This window comes from Hyperoodon ampullatus (assembly GCF_949752795.1).
Source record: "Hyperoodon ampullatus genome assembly, chromosome: 4".
Lineage (NCBI taxonomy): Eukaryota > Metazoa > Chordata > Mammalia > Artiodactyla > Ziphiidae > Hyperoodon > Hyperoodon ampullatus.
Genome location: NC_136917.1, coordinates 123,344,100 through 123,361,042, shown reverse-complemented (window position 1 = coordinate 123,361,042; position 16,943 = coordinate 123,344,100). Strand labels below are relative to the sequence as shown.

At 33.0% G+C, this 16,943-nt stretch overlaps 1 protein-coding gene across 7 annotated transcripts in view; it reads left to right on the top strand.

The window, feature by feature from the left end:
- ERBIN (erbb2 interacting protein) overlaps positions 1-15,826 on the top strand; it is a gene marked incomplete at both ends in the record, with an annotated part of 68,314 nt that extends 52,488 nt beyond the window's left edge. For 2 of the 7 annotated variants that reach the window (XM_079703564.1, XM_079703565.1), the window contains 6 exons: positions 178-361; positions 2,151-3,699; positions 12,942-13,151; positions 14,252-14,344; positions 14,841-14,915; positions 15,719-15,826. In XM_079703564.1, coding sequence (XP_079559690.1) covers positions 178-361; positions 2,151-3,699; positions 12,942-13,151; positions 14,252-14,344; positions 14,841-14,915; positions 15,719-15,826 — 2,219 coding nt within the window. Of the gene's footprint in view, positions 1-177; positions 362-2,150; positions 3,700-7,756; positions 7,901-10,461; positions 10,582-12,941; positions 13,152-14,251; positions 14,345-14,840; positions 14,916-15,718 lie in introns of all 7 variants that reach the window. The other 5 variants (XM_079703568.1, XM_079703563.1, XM_079703562.1 and 2 more) reach the window with 5 other exon arrangements.
- Between the last annotated feature and the right edge of the window lie 1,117 nt (positions 15,827-16,943).

The following is a 16,943-nucleotide window of genomic DNA, read 5'->3' as shown; positions in this document are numbered from 1 at the left end:
AAATTCTTTAACCTTTTTATATATTAGGACTGAGTTTTCAGAGGTGAGCCTCTGCTTATCTTCTTAACCATATAATTCTTTACCTTATATATTGAACCAGGACAATATAAATGCCATTTGTCATTACTGGAAATTCTTCTTGGCTTTATCAATAGCTTAAGTTTTTTTTTGTTTCAGATGATACAAAGGATACAGATTCTTTATCAGATGAAGTTACACACAATAGCAATCAGAATAACAGCAACTGTTCTTCTCCATCTCGGATGTCTGATTCAGTTTCTCTTAACACTGATAGTAGTCAAGATACCTCACTCTGCTCTCCAGTGAAACAAACTCATATTGGTATTAATTCCAAAATCAGGTTTGTGAACACCTTAACAAAATAATTTATTTGTACAATAAATAGAAGTGGTAAGGCAAATAAATATATATTATTAAAACATAAAAGATTTTACAAATTAATATTATAGAAATGGTTCAGGCAGTATATGGTTTCTTCCCCACTTTACTACTAATTATTTAGCTTTTATACATTTCCATTTTAAATCAGTCTTTTAAATGGGGGAGAAAAGATTTAAAATATATTCAAATTCTCTTCATTGAAAGGTTGAACAGTTTTATAATATTTCTAGGTATTACAACATAAAGAGCCTGTTTGGAATAATTCAAATTAAAAGGGGTATTTTTAGGGTTAGAAATGCAGAGTCACTTTGGGGGTTATCATTAAAGGGTTCAATCAAATATTTCTGATTAGTGCTGTATTTTTGGTTTTAGAGTTAAATTTGTAGGTCAAACTCGCTGAAACAAGATTTACTTCCTACAGGCTTGAATTTGGGTGAATTTTAAAACAAATTTATTACTGGGGTTCTCAAGAAGTTTTGTTATCAAAGTGAGACTATACCATTTTACTTTCATGTTAATGTATCAGCTAGAGTGCTTGATAGGAAGATTTGGGTTAGTACTGAATCTAAAGCTTATTGTATGGATATTGTTAAACTAATTTTTAGAGTTAAATAGTTCTTAAATTCCAGGCATGTTTAAGTCAAATTTTTCTGTGTATTGATTTGCATTGCTTTAAAAGAAAGATGAATTTTATGTCTCAAATTGAGCTTAACTATTATGTAGTTGTAGTTATGATTAATCATTTATATCTATCCTCTGAATTTGAGGCTAAGATCAGTATAGTAAAATATTAATTTTAAAACCTCTTAGAGGTTAAGATAATGATTAATTGGTCAAATAGTAAAATTTTACTGATATTGTTGGGCAGTAGTTTAGTCTAAGTCATGTTTTTTGTAATGAAATAAAGGCTAAGAAAGGGATATAGCCACACCTTTTTTGTTGTATTTCTAGTAATATTTTTTGTTACCTAATGGGAAGATCAGTATTAAAGAATTTGTTGAAACGTAACTTGAATATTTACAAAGAGGACACAAATACGTTTTCATATCACCAAATAGAAATAAAATATCTTCTATAATTTTGGAATATGGTACATTTTATAAATATTTGCCAAATACCGTGTAGTCACAGAAAAATGATTAGATTTAGTTTCTCTTTTGATCTTTCTTCATATTTCGTAGATCTTTGAGTTATTGTTTAGTTCTTTGTATAATTTCCTTATATATATTTGAATCTAATAATACCTACTTAGTTAATATGATTAACTGGTCAATAATGTGAGGTTTCAGAATTATTTGTAAAAATATTCTGTGCTTTTTACTTAACTATTAAACTTACTGGCCTTTTCTCCATTATGTGCCCATCTTTCAAGCATTTCATGTTTTAACACAGGCATGAAAAGATGCAGCAGTAGAAGAGAATTATTTCATTACATAATCACATTTTTCTTCATTGTTTAGCTCTATTAAACTATTGTGATAGATTGATGATATTGATGAAAATTAATCTTATCTATGAATTTTAATTAGTATGCTTTACCTTGTCTCCATTTAATATAAATTATATTATTTGACTGTTACAATAATATTTTTAAATTACATGCTTGATAATAAATGCCTTTTATCTATAACTCCCATCAATGCTCTTATCTTTATGTACCTACACATTAATTAATTAGTTGTTAATGTTCCCCATTACTAAGAAAACTGGGCTTTATGATGTTTGTGATAAAATTTTCTTTGTTTTAGGCAAGAAGATGAAAATTTTAACAGCCTTTTACAAAATGGAGATATTTTAAATCATTCAACAGAGGAAAAAACCGAGGTTCCTGATAAAAAAGATTTTAACTTACCTGAATATGATTTGAATATTGAAGAGCGATTAGTTCTTATTGAAAAAGGTGTTGACTCAACAGCCACATCTGATGAATCTCACAAATTAAACCATATCAATATGAATCTTAAAAAACTTGTAACTAATGATACATTTCAACCAGAGATAGTGGAAAGATCAAAGACAGAGGATACAGTGCTTGAAACAGGCTTTTTAAGCAATAATGCTAAAGGAGAGGCTGAACACTTGGATAATGGAAACAAGTATCCTACTCTCGAATGCATAAATAAGGTAAATGGACGTTCTGAGGAAACTCCACAGTCTCCTAGGAGGACTGAACCACATGACACCAGTTCTTCTGTTGATGGGGGTCTTTCCAAAAGCACTGAAGATCTCTCCCCTCAGAGAAGTGGGCCAATTGGATCTGTAGTGAAATCTCATAGCATAACTAATATGGAGACTGGCGGGCTAAAAATCTATGACATACTTAGTGATAATGGACCTCAACAGCCAAGTGCAACAGTTAAAGTAACATCTACTATTGATGGAAAAAATATAGTCAGGAGCAAGTCAGCTACGCTTTTGTATGATCAACCATTGCAAGTATTTACTGGTTCTTCTTCATCTTCTGATTTAATAGCAGGTACAAAGGCAGTTTTCAAGTTTGATTCAAATTATAATCCTGAAGAACCAAATATAATAAGAGGCCCCACAACAAGTGGCCCACAGTCCACGCCTCAAATATATGGTCCTCCACAGTATAATATCCAGTACAGTAGCAGTGCTACAGTCAAGGACACTTTGTGGCACTCCAAACAAAATCCCCAAGTAGACCATGTCAGTTTTCCTCCGCAGCGCTTTCCTAGATCAGAGAGTACAGAAAATCACAGTTATGCTAAACATTCTGCCAATATGAATTTCTCTAATCATAACAATGTTCGAGCTAATACTGGATACCATTTACATCAGAGACTTGGTCCAGGAAGACATGGGGAAATGTGGGCCATCTCACCAAATGACCGACTCATTCCTGGAGCATCGCGAACTACGATTCAGCGACAGAGTAGTGTGTCCTCTACAGCCTCTGTAAATCTTGGTGAGCCGGGTCCCACGAGGCGGGCCCAAGTTCTTGAAGGAGATTATTTATCATACAGAGAGTTACATTCAGTGGGAAGAACTCCTCCAATAATGTCAGGATCACAGAGACCTCTTTCTGCACGAACATACAGCATTGATGGTCCAAATGCATCAAGGCCTCAGAGTGCTCGACCTTCTGTTAGTGAAATACCAGAGAGAACTATGTCAGTTAGTGATTTCAATTATTCACGGACTAGTCCTTCAAAAAGACCAAATGCAAGGGTTGGTTCTGAACATTCATTATTAGATCCTCCAGGAAAAAGTAAAGTTCCTCACGATTGGCGAGAACAAGTACTACGACACATTGAGGCCAAAAAGTTAGAAAAGGTAATTAAACATAAATTTTTCATTCTCCTATTTATGAATTTACTAATTTTCTTTAAAATATTTGGCAGTCTTTGTTGATGAAACAGGATACTCTGAATTATTGAATATATACCTATATTCTAGAAGTTATTCCTTGGTAGTGAGATTAGAGGTCCAAGTTTAGACTTACCCAATCTCAAAACAGTTGAGATGTTAATAGAAACTTCTTTCCCTTCTCTTACTCCTTAGTGTTTTCTAATGGGCTTACCTTCATTTTATATATTTAGGTGTGTATGTGTATCTCGTTTAGATTGTGCCATACTACAAATAATACACATATATACATGTTTACCTCTGTTGTTTTCTGGCTTCCTGCTCTCATCTATTAATAATTAATTATGTAAATATGTTTACAGAAATAGCATTTTACCATATAGTTAACAGAATAACAAGAAATGTATCGTAAATGTATATCTTTCACCTAAGATTTTTTTCCCCAGTTCTTGTTGTATGACTAACATTGTCACTGACTCAGATGGCTTCTGGCATGGCATTTACTCTTGACTTTCCTAAATTGCATTTCTGACCTATTTGAACTCAGGTGTCTGTGGCTCTAGTGTAGTGTAATGTAGTTTGGAAATAAGCTCATGTTCAGTTTATAACCTTATGTATAGATATTCTTTTTTTGACAGGAGATAAAATTTTTTTTTAATTATTCTTAAAACTGATACTTTGGGGCAGTTCTGTGGCCCAAGTATATAAGGCATATTCGTTCTTCAAGATTTAGCTTCATATCTCTCACTGGATTTGGCCCAAGGATTATTTTAACTTTGTTTATTGATATGATATTTTTTAAAACAGCTGAATGTATACAACCTCAATTAATCGTTACTTTTAAAAATTCTTTAAGTTTTTCAGAAATCAGTGTCTAAAATGTGATTAATACCTTATGTCAATTCACACTGAACCTCTGTCTGTAATTGTTAGCTCTTTTTAATTCTGTTCTTAGCTTTAAGTAGCTGAGCATCTATAGCATTAGGCGACTTCGTTGTCAGCTCTCCATTTTGTTTCGGCTGTAATTCTCTACATACTGTTGAGGCTCTTTAAATTTGTGTGCCTTACCTATGGAATTTGGAAAATTCTTAAGCAAAGGAGTAACATAACTGTTTTATAAATAAACTTCTGGTGATGGTGTGGAACTGGATTTGAGGAGGAAGAGGCTATAGTCAAGTTGATTGAGTTATGAGGCTGTCTCATGGTCCAGAAAATAAATGGAATGAAAAATACATCAGTGGAATTGAGGCAAAGGAACAAATTCAAGAGGCAGTTCTGAAATAGATTATAAGAGTTTACTTCTGATGGGAATATTCCTGTAATCATTCATTGAGGAAAAAGGATTAAGCTTGAGATTGGTACCTTGAATAACTGTTTTTTGGGACTGCTGTTAACTGGATATTGAAGAGGAATAGCAGGTTTGGAGGAAGAGATGAGTTTGGTTATCATTATATTTTTAGTTGGCATCTCAGATGGCTATTCTCCACTACTTTCCTGTCTGACACAGACACACCTGGACTTTAGTAAATAAGAAGCAAGTAGCAGCCATCTCATTGTTCACTGTATCTCTCTAAATTCTAAACCTCATGTTTAGAATTTACTGTATGATTGCTTAGAGAATGCATGACAGTAGTTTCCCTGTTGTGCTCACTGGTAATTTATAGGTGAGAATCAATTCAGTGAAATTAGGAAAAGCCTTTTGAGGACACAGGGCAACAAGATTTAGACTGTGATGGAAGATCTCTGTTTGCTCCATTTGCTCCTCTGCATCTCCTCCTCTCTCCCTTAAACATAATTCTAATGGCGTGGTAGACATTTGAAAATTTTCCTCAGGGGATTTCACAATGCCTGCCCTACCTCTAGAGGAAAAGTTGCTACTTTGCCCAGCTGAGGAGTTTAGTAGTAACACAGAAAGAGATAAGTTATTGAAGCCTACTTGTTTTTTCTTAACCTTGTAGTAAAGGTTTTTAACCTTTTTTTAACCTTTAACCCCTCCTTCCCAACCACTGTGGCAAACTGTACCTGGAACACAAATGTATAAAATAAATCCCACCTCAGAAATCTCGAGACATATTTAACTAAACTAATCAACAGAGATTGAAAAGGAATAAAAATTTATTTCAAAATTAAAATTATTTCTTATATCAGCATTTGCCAGTATTCCTTATTATATTAAAAACTGATAAGAAGCACTCAACCAGATTATGATTAACAAAACATGATGACTTCCATGTTCACTTGCTATTATACAGCTATTAGTGTGTAGTGAAAAACAGTGCCCAGGACGTTTGCCCAGCACTTAATTGAGCTTTGCACAATGTGTTGATGTGTTGTGACAGAGTGCAGTTTTATGTGGCTGTCTCTGTACAAGCCTGGATTCAAAGTCAGACCTATTCCAAACTTTAGCCTTCTTAATCAGTGAAATATTTGCAAAAACCTCATGTATGTTCAAAGATGACAGCAAAGGCTTTGTTCCAAGATCAACATATTATTAAAAAGGGTCAATCAGACCACTCAAGTTGACACGTTAAAACTGTGTGTAACACGTGAGGGTGTATTGTTGAAATGTTTCTCTGTGTGTGTGGTTATGTGTATAATTTATTTTTACATTCTAATCAGGTGTTTGGGGAACCTCTGAACTGCCTCTGCCAAATCCTTATTCTTTGTGAGATGGTTTGGGAAAGTACAGGCCTGGCCTGTTAAATTCAGCTTTTTCTTTAGTCTTTACTTCAGAATCCACGAAATAACTAAACGTGTACATTGTAATTTTACAGATTCTTTTCATTCTGGAATGTCATGTTAATGTTTCTTGGTATTAGAGATCAACTTCATAATCTGGAGAAAATCTGTATTTTCTAAGAGTAATACAGAAATGCTTATTATATATGTCATAACATATATATAAATGCTTGTTGTAAATGTCATAACAAGTATTTGTGGATTTGTGGATTTCTTACTAATAAGTCATGCCCAAAATATGGTTTCTCTCGGTTTGACCATCAGACCCTTAAAGTTTAGGGACATGACTAAAAGCATCCACATATGAAAGAACAGTAGTTAACTCTGGGAATAAATAAGCAGGAACAATGAGAATCAGGCAGTGCTTTTATTGAAGTACATTTCTCAGGCAGCTCTGGGATTGGCAATTAGGCATTTATAGTAAACTCAGTCATGGAAGGATACCATCAGTGAAACTTGAAGGGTTCTTCAAGTTTAAGCAGCAAGGCCACTACTAACTACTAAAATATAATAATCTTTAATATCTATCTATTTGAATGGGAAAAAAAGTTTTACATGTGCATTTTCTAGATTTATTGAAATTTTTTTCCTGGTAATTGTAAAGCAGTAGGAGCCTTTTAAATGTTATATCCTAAAACTCTGTGTGTATGTTAAACTTTTCTCTGATGTTAAGACATTTTCCTAAATGTGGAAGATAATTTTTATTAGAAATTGCAATAGCCAAGAGCCAGGTATTTTTTTTTTGCAAATATATTTTGTGCTGTATTATGTATGTCTAAACTCTCCACTTACTTAATAAGACAGAATTAATTTCTATAAAATGAAGCAGACTCTCTAGAAACCCATTTTGACTTAGAAATAACTGAATGTTGGTAAAGTTTGTCTTTATAAAGAAATCAGTTTGTGTTCTGTGTGTAACTATATACATACAGATATATCTGGGTATAACATCAATTCCTATCTTCCGACAACCTTCTAATAAGATATGTTAGGAGTAAAAGAAATAATCGCATTATAAAAGCAGCTGTATGTTTGCACTTTCTTTTTTGGTGTTTAAACATGTGAATGGTTGGGTTTACATATAATTTATGTGTGTACATGTATGTTTTCATGTAAATATATGGTAAATAGTGCCAATTTCTTTCAGTGGCACTGAAAATTCAGTGTTGCCTGATATTTCTGCGTGGTATTGGGGTTACTTGTATATATGTCTATGTACATAACATGTCTTGTGAATTTTGCATGCTACACTAATCTCTGTTAAATCTATCCCCTCTTTATTCAGAGCATGCTGTCAAGGTCCTTTAATTCCAATTTTACTGCTGTAAGCCACTTTCACTATGGCAGCTCTAGGGATCTGCATGGCAGCCAAGGCAGTCTTGCCTTGAGTATTGCAGACGGAAGAGATTCTGGTGGGCACATTTTTCGAGTGAGTACCTGTAGTAGATCAGTACCTTTAGTACATAGAAGAGGAAGAAACCCCACATTTTGATGTTCTAACAATTCTAGAAAATAAATTTGTGCTGTGGGTTAAATATCTTGTTTACCTCCCAGTTCTTCCATGGCTTAGTTCTAAAACTCTGCAAAGCTGATTTAGTTTTTATCTCTTACGTTTCTGTGGTCATAACTGAGGATGTAGTCAGCTCTTATATAAAAAGGGGTGAGCGATAGGAATCTAAGAGGTTTTTTTAAAAATTATTTTTCTTCGCAGTGCTTTCTCTTAAAATTAGCTTCCTCTCCCTAACTCAAGGTTTTAAGGCTATGCCATGTGTAATACACAGAGGGGATGTGGGAAAGAATAATTTTCACTTGAGTGATTGAGGGTTGGCAAATAAATACTTGGAACTAAGTTTAATCATAATTTGCAGAATATGATTAAATGTGAGCCTGGAGAAATTGCATTAAGTACCAGTGAAAAGGCAAAACCCAAATCCTTTATTACCCACGTAATCATTAGTGGGGAAGAAGAAAGGTTTATTCTTTTAATGAAAGTTAAGGGTAGGGGATAAGAATGACAGAAAAGGAGAAAGAACAGAACAACTCTGTGTGGCTGTTTTAAGATTTTTCTTTCCGTGACAACTTGAGGTGGTAGCATGGCCTCTAAGTAAATGTTTCCTCTGCCCCTCTTCCTCCATCCTGAAAAGACCTTTCTCCCGTTGCAAAGCCGCATTCTCTCCCCCATAGTTCTATTTCCATAGTGACCCTGCTTCTGGGTCCTTTGCTTTTTCCTGAGTGTCTCCTTCCCCACCACCTCCAATCTCCTACTACTTTTTAATATACTCCTGGCTTAACTCTGTTGTATTCTAGGATAGGAGCAGTATCTTCGATCCACTTTGTTCTGGCTGGGCCTCACCCATTTTGCTCTGCCTTCTGTCACCTGCCACCACCTGGTTTCTGTGTTACATAATAGTGGCAACAATCGTTTTGTAACTTAGCAGTTTGAAACAGAGAGGAGATGATGGCAAGTAAGCCCTGCATTTCTGGCACTCATTCCAGCTGAAGCCATGGGGTAAAGACCGGGGGCTTTTATTAACTCAGGGATAATCTTTATAGTCATGTGGAACAATTGTTCTTTACAAATTCTTGAACAGTAATATCTTTTGCTTGTTTTTATTCAAGTCAGAGTCTTTGAGTCTGTTGCGTTTATTAACTTTTTCATCCATAATGCACTTGTTCATTTAAAGACATAGTCGTACATTCACGCTTGAGTTTAAACTTCAAGCTGTGAGCTGAGTTGATTATTATGCATTCTGAAAGCACATCTCAAAAACGGAAAAGGAAAATAAAGTAATAAAGTATTCATTGTATAAATAAACAAAATTAGATCAAACTACATCTAAAAATGCTAAGCCATGGTTTGAACTAGCAACAAACTGCACATGATAGCTTTGTTGCAGATATGGTTCCTAAGACTAAATTATAAACCCTTAGATTTACATGTATCCTATGGCATATCATAATGAACTGGATTTCAGATTATTTTTCAACATGATGATGTAGTTTGCATATATGTGTTGCCAGCCATACACTATTTTGAAGGTAACAGTACTGCTATTTATCACAGTCTCTGTAGTTTTCTAAAATACAGCTAGGTGTGTTTAGAACTAAATTAAGATGAAAAATAAGCATCTTGCTTCCCAACATATTTATAAGAAATATTCAGAGATAATGAGATATTAAGTCTGTTTTTTCTCTAAAGGTATCAGTGAGATAAGCTATAATGTAAGGATGTTATTTGATGTATAAAAATATGAACTCTAATAAAATTTAAAAGCATTTAATCAGAGCAGTGCTTTTGAAAATACTGAGCTAATATTAGTATGATACAATTAGGCTAAAGCAAGTTTTATAAGACTGTATGTTTATTGATATTGCTCATCATTAATAAGGAAATCCTGGGTGATACTGTGCTGTTAAAAAAAAACAGCAGTTAATATTTTTACCAAAAAACTTTTTGCTGTGCTCAACAGGAGTGCATATATTTTAGTTTCTCTTAAAATTTGGGACTCTTAACTTGGATTAATAACTAAATTTATTGCTCAAAGTGTTAAGAGCTAGGTATTACTGTAAATAAAACTAGAAGTATTATAAAGGAATATCTTAACAGTATATGTTCATATGTACTTTTCACACATTATAAGAACAAACATTTTGCCATGTAACTTTGAAAGACTGTTAAAGGTACTAATATTTTTTCCAGTTTTATTGCGATATAACTGATATATAACATTATATTAGTTCAAGGTATACATAATGATGGTTTGATATATGTATGTATTACAAAGTGATTACCACAATAATAAATAAATAAATCTAGTTAACACCCATTATAAAGGTGCTAATATCGATGGTAGTTATGATGGTAATGTTTGATTTGGTTCTTCATCTTTCCATTGTCTAGCAGTATCTCCTCTCAAGTGTCATCATCATTTTGGTTTCACATCTTAAAGATCATTATGTGTTTATTTTTTATTTCCCCCTCATTTGAAGCATCCCCAGACATCCTGTGCAGGAGATCCTTGTCAAGATGATATATTCATTTCAGGACAGCAGAACTACCCGTCAGCTACACTTAGTCACAAAGATGTTCTTCCAGACAGCTTGATGAAAGTAGGTGCTCAGGGAATGAAGTAGTATCTGTGAGCTTATTGTGTTTTACAGCTTTTGAACTAAGAAATATCATATACGCTTTAATGCTGAAAATGCTTTTTTGAGGACCTTTACCTCTTGATTAGTAAGGTTTTTTTTTTTAATAATTGAGAAATATGAAATAAAATTTCATTCTGCTATTTCTTAGCTTATTCCATGATTTCTTCCACACTGAAGAATCATTTTGTTATCTTTGGATTTCTGCAGTATCTCCTACTTTTTGGCATTCCTGATAGTAAAACTGTTTGGAGAGTTAAATATGAACCTGTCTTAAATTCTTCATTGGAGGATGAAGGCATTTTAACATACTTTAAATGTAATTAGAAATCACCTTGAAAGACTTTTGTATATGGTAGAATAGATGATGGTTGTATTCTTACTACTTTTATAACTAAAACATCACTCATTTAGAGAGTTTACCTTTTTGTCACCAATGCTGGATAGATAATTCTTTTCTTTAGTATTTTCCTCAGCTGTTCTTCATCTTAACTAAGCCCATATCCCTAGTATAACCAGTTATAATTGTGAACATAGTTATGTATTATATAAACTTCTACATTGTTCTTGAGAGTAGGAATCCAGCCATATAAGTTTGTATGTATTTATTTTACCCTTTTTTTTGTTGTTTTTCTTTTAATTGCTGTCGAGTTTCTTTTTCTGCTATCCAGTTTCTTTTTTCTTTTTAATATCCATTTTCTGGTTTGGGTTACTGAGTTTGTTTTATGTTTTTTATTCTCCTGAGTTATCTGCTAATCATAGCTTAGTATATTCCATGGCTATGTTCAACACTGATATAGAATGTGTTCTACACATTTAGGTGTGTCCGATTTCTAGGTGTCAGGGAGTCTTAAGAATGGGTCAGAAGTAGTTATTGTCTGGAGTATTCTCCCCAGGAGAAAGGTATTAAATCTGCATTTAGGAATAAATTGTGCTAACATGAAGAAAAGTAAGTGTTGTCTACAGAGTTGTGCAAAAATAATAAAATAACTGCATAACTATTTAAGTACTCCTAGGTGGATTAATTGCTTCACATCTACAGTGATAAAGTGGGAAACAACCACAATATTTTTAAAAAAGAGATAATATAGCACCTCTTCTCTCCAACCAACATAAAATTTGTGAGAGAATAATATCTTTGTGCCCTGTCATGAAACACCCATGTATGTTCCCAGGCTTCAGAATTAACTAAGTTCTCAAGTATAATACAGTGAAAAATAGAAATTTTTTTTTAAGTAAAAATATTATTCACCAAAACCAAACTTTGTATTCCTCAGCAAGATGAACATAAGAAGATACGTAGTTCTGAAACTATTGCTATAATGTTTTCCCAAACTTTTCTACTTTGGATAATTTTAGGGAAATGGGACTCAAATCATCACAGTTTTTCTCTAATTTCCTTGTGGGTTAATAGTTAACAATGAAGTTTTAAATGACTGAATTGCTTAAATGTACTTACTTCCTCTTCTACACAAAAATTTCTTTATATGCAAATATTTGTAATGTAAATATAACCTCTTATTTTTCAGATAGATTCCTCACACTAACAGAGTAAGCTATTATCACATTTCCATAAAGGTTATTTTTAAGTCTAAAAAACAAGAGACTTTAAGACAAAGATATTTCTTTAACAGCAACAGAATAATCTGGAGTTTTTGTTTAGCTTGTGAAAAGCAAAATAAAACATCATGGTTTAATTTTTGTGGTTAACATTCTGTGGAATTAATACTTAGAGAGTTTAAAAATTCCTAACTTGATACACACACACACACGAGGAATAAATCAATTTTCTGCTGCATAGCTAGATTGGCTTTTTAATTCTGGAGAGGAAGGAATAGAGGTAGAAGAATATACTCAGATTATGAAAAACTTCTACCACAAAACTACTTATACTTTCATTCTGAAGAAAAGCATCAGCAAATGCATCTTTTGAGTGTATGTGAGAGATTAAGTGTAGTATGGGAAGAGATGCCCTTTTAATGGGCTGACTTAAATGTTAAAATTTGACATACTGTTTACCATTTTAACATTGGGTTAAGCTTACAGAAAAGCAAATAATTTTAAATGTAGGTATGATGTACTTAATTTGAAACTTTTAAAGAGTGAATCTATCAGCGAGCACTCAGACAAGCTTAGAATTAAGACATTAACAGGTTTTTTTCTTTTAAAAGCATAAAATTAGAAAAAATGGCACACATGGCATGATACTGTGTGATTTAGAATGTTAAACTCTAGTGCTTTTGTATTGCTCCAAGAAGAAAATCCAAATATTTGTAACAAGGCATTATTATTGGTCATTTTAAGAGACTTCATGTTTTTCTTAGATGCCTTTGAGTAATGGACAGATGGGCCAGCCTCTCAGGCCTCAGGCAAATTATAGTCAAATACATCACCCCCTTCCTCAGGCATCTGTGGCAAGGCATCCCTCTAGAGAACAACTAATTGATTACTTGATGCTGAAAGTGGCCCACCAGCCTCCATACACACAGCCCCATTATTCTCCTAGACAAGGCCATGAACTGGCAAGGCAAGAGGTAAGAATGATCAAGAATATTTGGAATATGAGACTAAGCTTTTAATGTATTTTATAGGTTATTTAATTATAGCAATAAATCCATACAGAATTTAACATAGTTTTTACTGTTTTGTTTAATGGCTTGGTTTCATGTTAAGTTTATAAGGTATTAAACTTTGTGGTTTAACTTGACTGTATGATCCCCCTGTTCTGATAAATTGACATACGATAGTATTGAGGGCATGATTTTTTTTTTTTTCCTAAGGTGGTTGTTTTTCCAAAACTGGTTGATGATGATACTCCAGTAATCGGACCTTCTTCAGGAATAAAAATAGTAGACCATTAAACTTGAATGGCATATTATAGTTTTCTAATTGTTATTTGATAGTTAGCTTTTGAAACTGGACTATAGTCTCCAAACTACTTTGAGAATTAAATCTTACAAAGTACTTAAAAAGTCAACAGTCATATATTCGTGTATTTTGATAGTTTATTAATAAAATAATAATATTAGAAACTTAGAGAACAAATGCTTCATTCATTTTGTTTTGGTCTCTGGGGAAAGGGAGTGTTTTATAACAAAAGTTTAGTTCTTGCATCTTTTTCTATAGCTTGGTTGTAAAAAATAGTATCGATTGATCATCAATCCCAACTCCTTTGAAGCATATAAACAGATTTAGGAAATGAGTTAATATCCAACAACCACCCAGGGATCTTTTAGATGTCTTATGAAACGTCCAGTAGTCAGAAATACTGTGTAATTTAGATGTTCTACAAATGGAAACTGATAATAAAATACATGTTTTGTGTGTATGCTCTATGTCATTAAAGTCCGGGCTGTCCAAAATATATAAAGTCAACATTAATTGATTGCATATCCTCATAAGATAGCAATAGATTAATTTAGGAGCTATGCTTTATAATCCCAGCTGTGCCTTTAACTCACTAACTTATTAACATAATATTTCACATTGTAGTTTCATTTCATCTGCCCAAATATTTATTTTAGGTGAATTCTTACATATTTATGTTTTCCTGAACTTAATTTACCAGTGTGGTTATTATTGTATTGTAGCTTTTTCTGATATTAGTAATAAGTTTATTTTCATATTAACTCAGATTCGAGTGAGAGTTGACAAGGATCCAGAACTTGGATTTAGCATATCAGGAGGGGTTGGGGGAAGAGGAAACCCATTCAGACCTGATGATGATGTGAGTTTTGTTTATATATCCTTGAAATGCCCATTAATTTTTATTCACTAAATTAGTACCTTTTATGCATAAGTAAAAATCTAACAGATATTTATATAGATATAGACAGACATCACCTTGTGATTTCCCTCTGTACTGTTCAGCTTTTTGTTTTGAAATGTGATCAGCTCAAATTAATTGTTTGAGGACTACAAATTTAACCAAAATTTTTTAATGTTCATTATATTGTGAAGTGATTTTTTAATTGTTAATACTTTTCTTCACATCTATAGAAGTAACTTTTTTTTTATCACTTTAATAAAAATCACTAAAGTCAGAATTACCAGAAGCACAAATAACATAGCATGGTCACAATATTATTCAGAGAAGACAGGGAGAAAACTTGCACCACAATTCAAATATTTGCATACTATTAAAAAAAGATTGCTCCTTGGTACTGTTTTATTTATGCATACTGCTTTCCATCAAATAATTATCTTTTTTGTTGTTATTAAAGGGTATATTTGTAACAAGGGTACAGCCTGAAGGACCAGCATCAAAATTATTGCAACCAGGTGATAAAATTATTCAGGTAACTAAGATACGTTTTTTATTACTTTTTGTTTTATAACATCTGCCCTCCTCATCAAGGGATTATTAAATGCCAGATTTGAAAGTAAGCATTTTATGAAGTTATCTTTAAATACTTGTGGATGAAAACAGTGGCATTTCTTATAGGCTACTCTCCAGTGCTTTCATAGCTTAAAATATTTCCACCTTGTACCTTGGAAGATCATACTGATATTTTTAAATAAACATTAGCATTTTTTGGAATATATCTTAGCCTTTTGTTTAAGTTTATGAATGTTAACTTCTTCTAAAATAAGATGATAAAAGAATCTCCTCTGTGTGTTACGAGAATTAACGGATTTAATTCACAAGAAGCACTTAGAACTGTGTGTCTGATGTATAGTAAAACATCATTAAATGTTTAGCCTAAATTATAAGAAGTGTAGTGTCCTTGATCTGGTGACTCCTAGGCAATGGGAAGACTAAGCCTTGACCTGTGTTACCCTTGCAGCTTGGTGACCTCAGTTGCACCTTAGCATATACACACAACACCATGTCTGACACTGTCTTAGACAAGTGCTTCCTAATGTCAGGTTGCTATGTAAGAATCATCTGAAAATGCGGGCAAGATACAGGTCCTGGGTCCCACCTTCAGAGATTTTATTTCCATAGAGATGGGGTAGGGCCCAGGAGTCTAGATGTTGTTTTAAATTGCCAAAATGATTCTTATTTTCTGCCAGGTTTGTGACCTGGCAGAAATTCAAATGCACAAATGCAAATAAATGACTATGAAATTTTTTTAAGCTTTTTTCTTCTTTCTTCTAGGCTAATGGCTACAGTTTTATCAATATTGAACATGGACAAGCAGTGTCCTTGCTAAAAACTTTCCAGAACACAGTAGAACTCATCATTGTACGAGAGGTTTCCTCATAAGAGCTGTGGACTAAAAAATGGAGAGACAGCAAGATTTATTGGAAGTTACTTGCAGGGGAAATTAATATTTTGACTATTTTTATATATAAAGAACTCAAATATGTTCAAATTTGTACATTAATGAAATAATGGAATTTGTGGTTAGAGGGAAAGAACCACTGTACAGTATATAGGGGAGACTGTTGAATTCATACCATATAAAACTTTTAGGTTTTTAAACATAGCAGTCAAGGCTACAAAAACAAATGTATGTTGTTTTTGTATAGAGTGTAGGTTTATTTTTGGATTTCATACACATGATTGAACTCTGTGCAAGGCTCTAGTTAGCCTTGATTGTAGCCCAGAGACAGATGGCAGAGCTATCTATCTCATAGCTTTTATGCCCTTATTTTTATTCAACTGGTATTAATGTTTTTCTGCTGAAACTTTTTTTTATGTGGGCAAGAGATTCGAAGTGTTGGCTTTTGCTATGTGCATATTGAATTGAAGAGTGAGTAGGTGAAGGTGGTGCTGGTGGGTTCACTTTCCAAGGCCAGATTAAAACAGTTATTTCCTATAAAAATCTGGAAGCAAAGAATGAAAAAAAAACAGCTGTTAATGTGTTTTTATTAATAGAATAATGCAATAAAAAATGTGATGTCTTTTTAAAGAAATAAAAAAGACAATAATTGCATTTTATCAGCTCTTCAGGATCTGTTCTTGTCACAGCCATTACTCTACATCTGCTACTAGTGAATCAAGTTTCAATTTTTTAGTCACAGGAAATTTTAACTCTTCTGTAGATGCATGTCCATGCATTTTCTTTCCTTCTTTTTGTTTTTTTTTTTTTTTTTTTTGGTCCATGCATTTTCCATGATGCAGAAATTCCTTGATTTTTTGCAAATGGTGGTACTTGCAATCTGTTTTTTAATTAGTACTCCATTTTAATCTTAATTTATAATTTTTATTTTAAGCAACAAATGAAACTGAAATGGCCAGTTTTAAGATTGTGTTGCTGTAACACAAAATGTAAGAAGATTTAGGAAAGCCTCTTGATTTTGTTTGGCCTCAACATTGCCTTGGTAAAGTAAAAGGAAACAGTACGCATGGAGCTAGGAAACCAAAGCAAGTTTGTGAA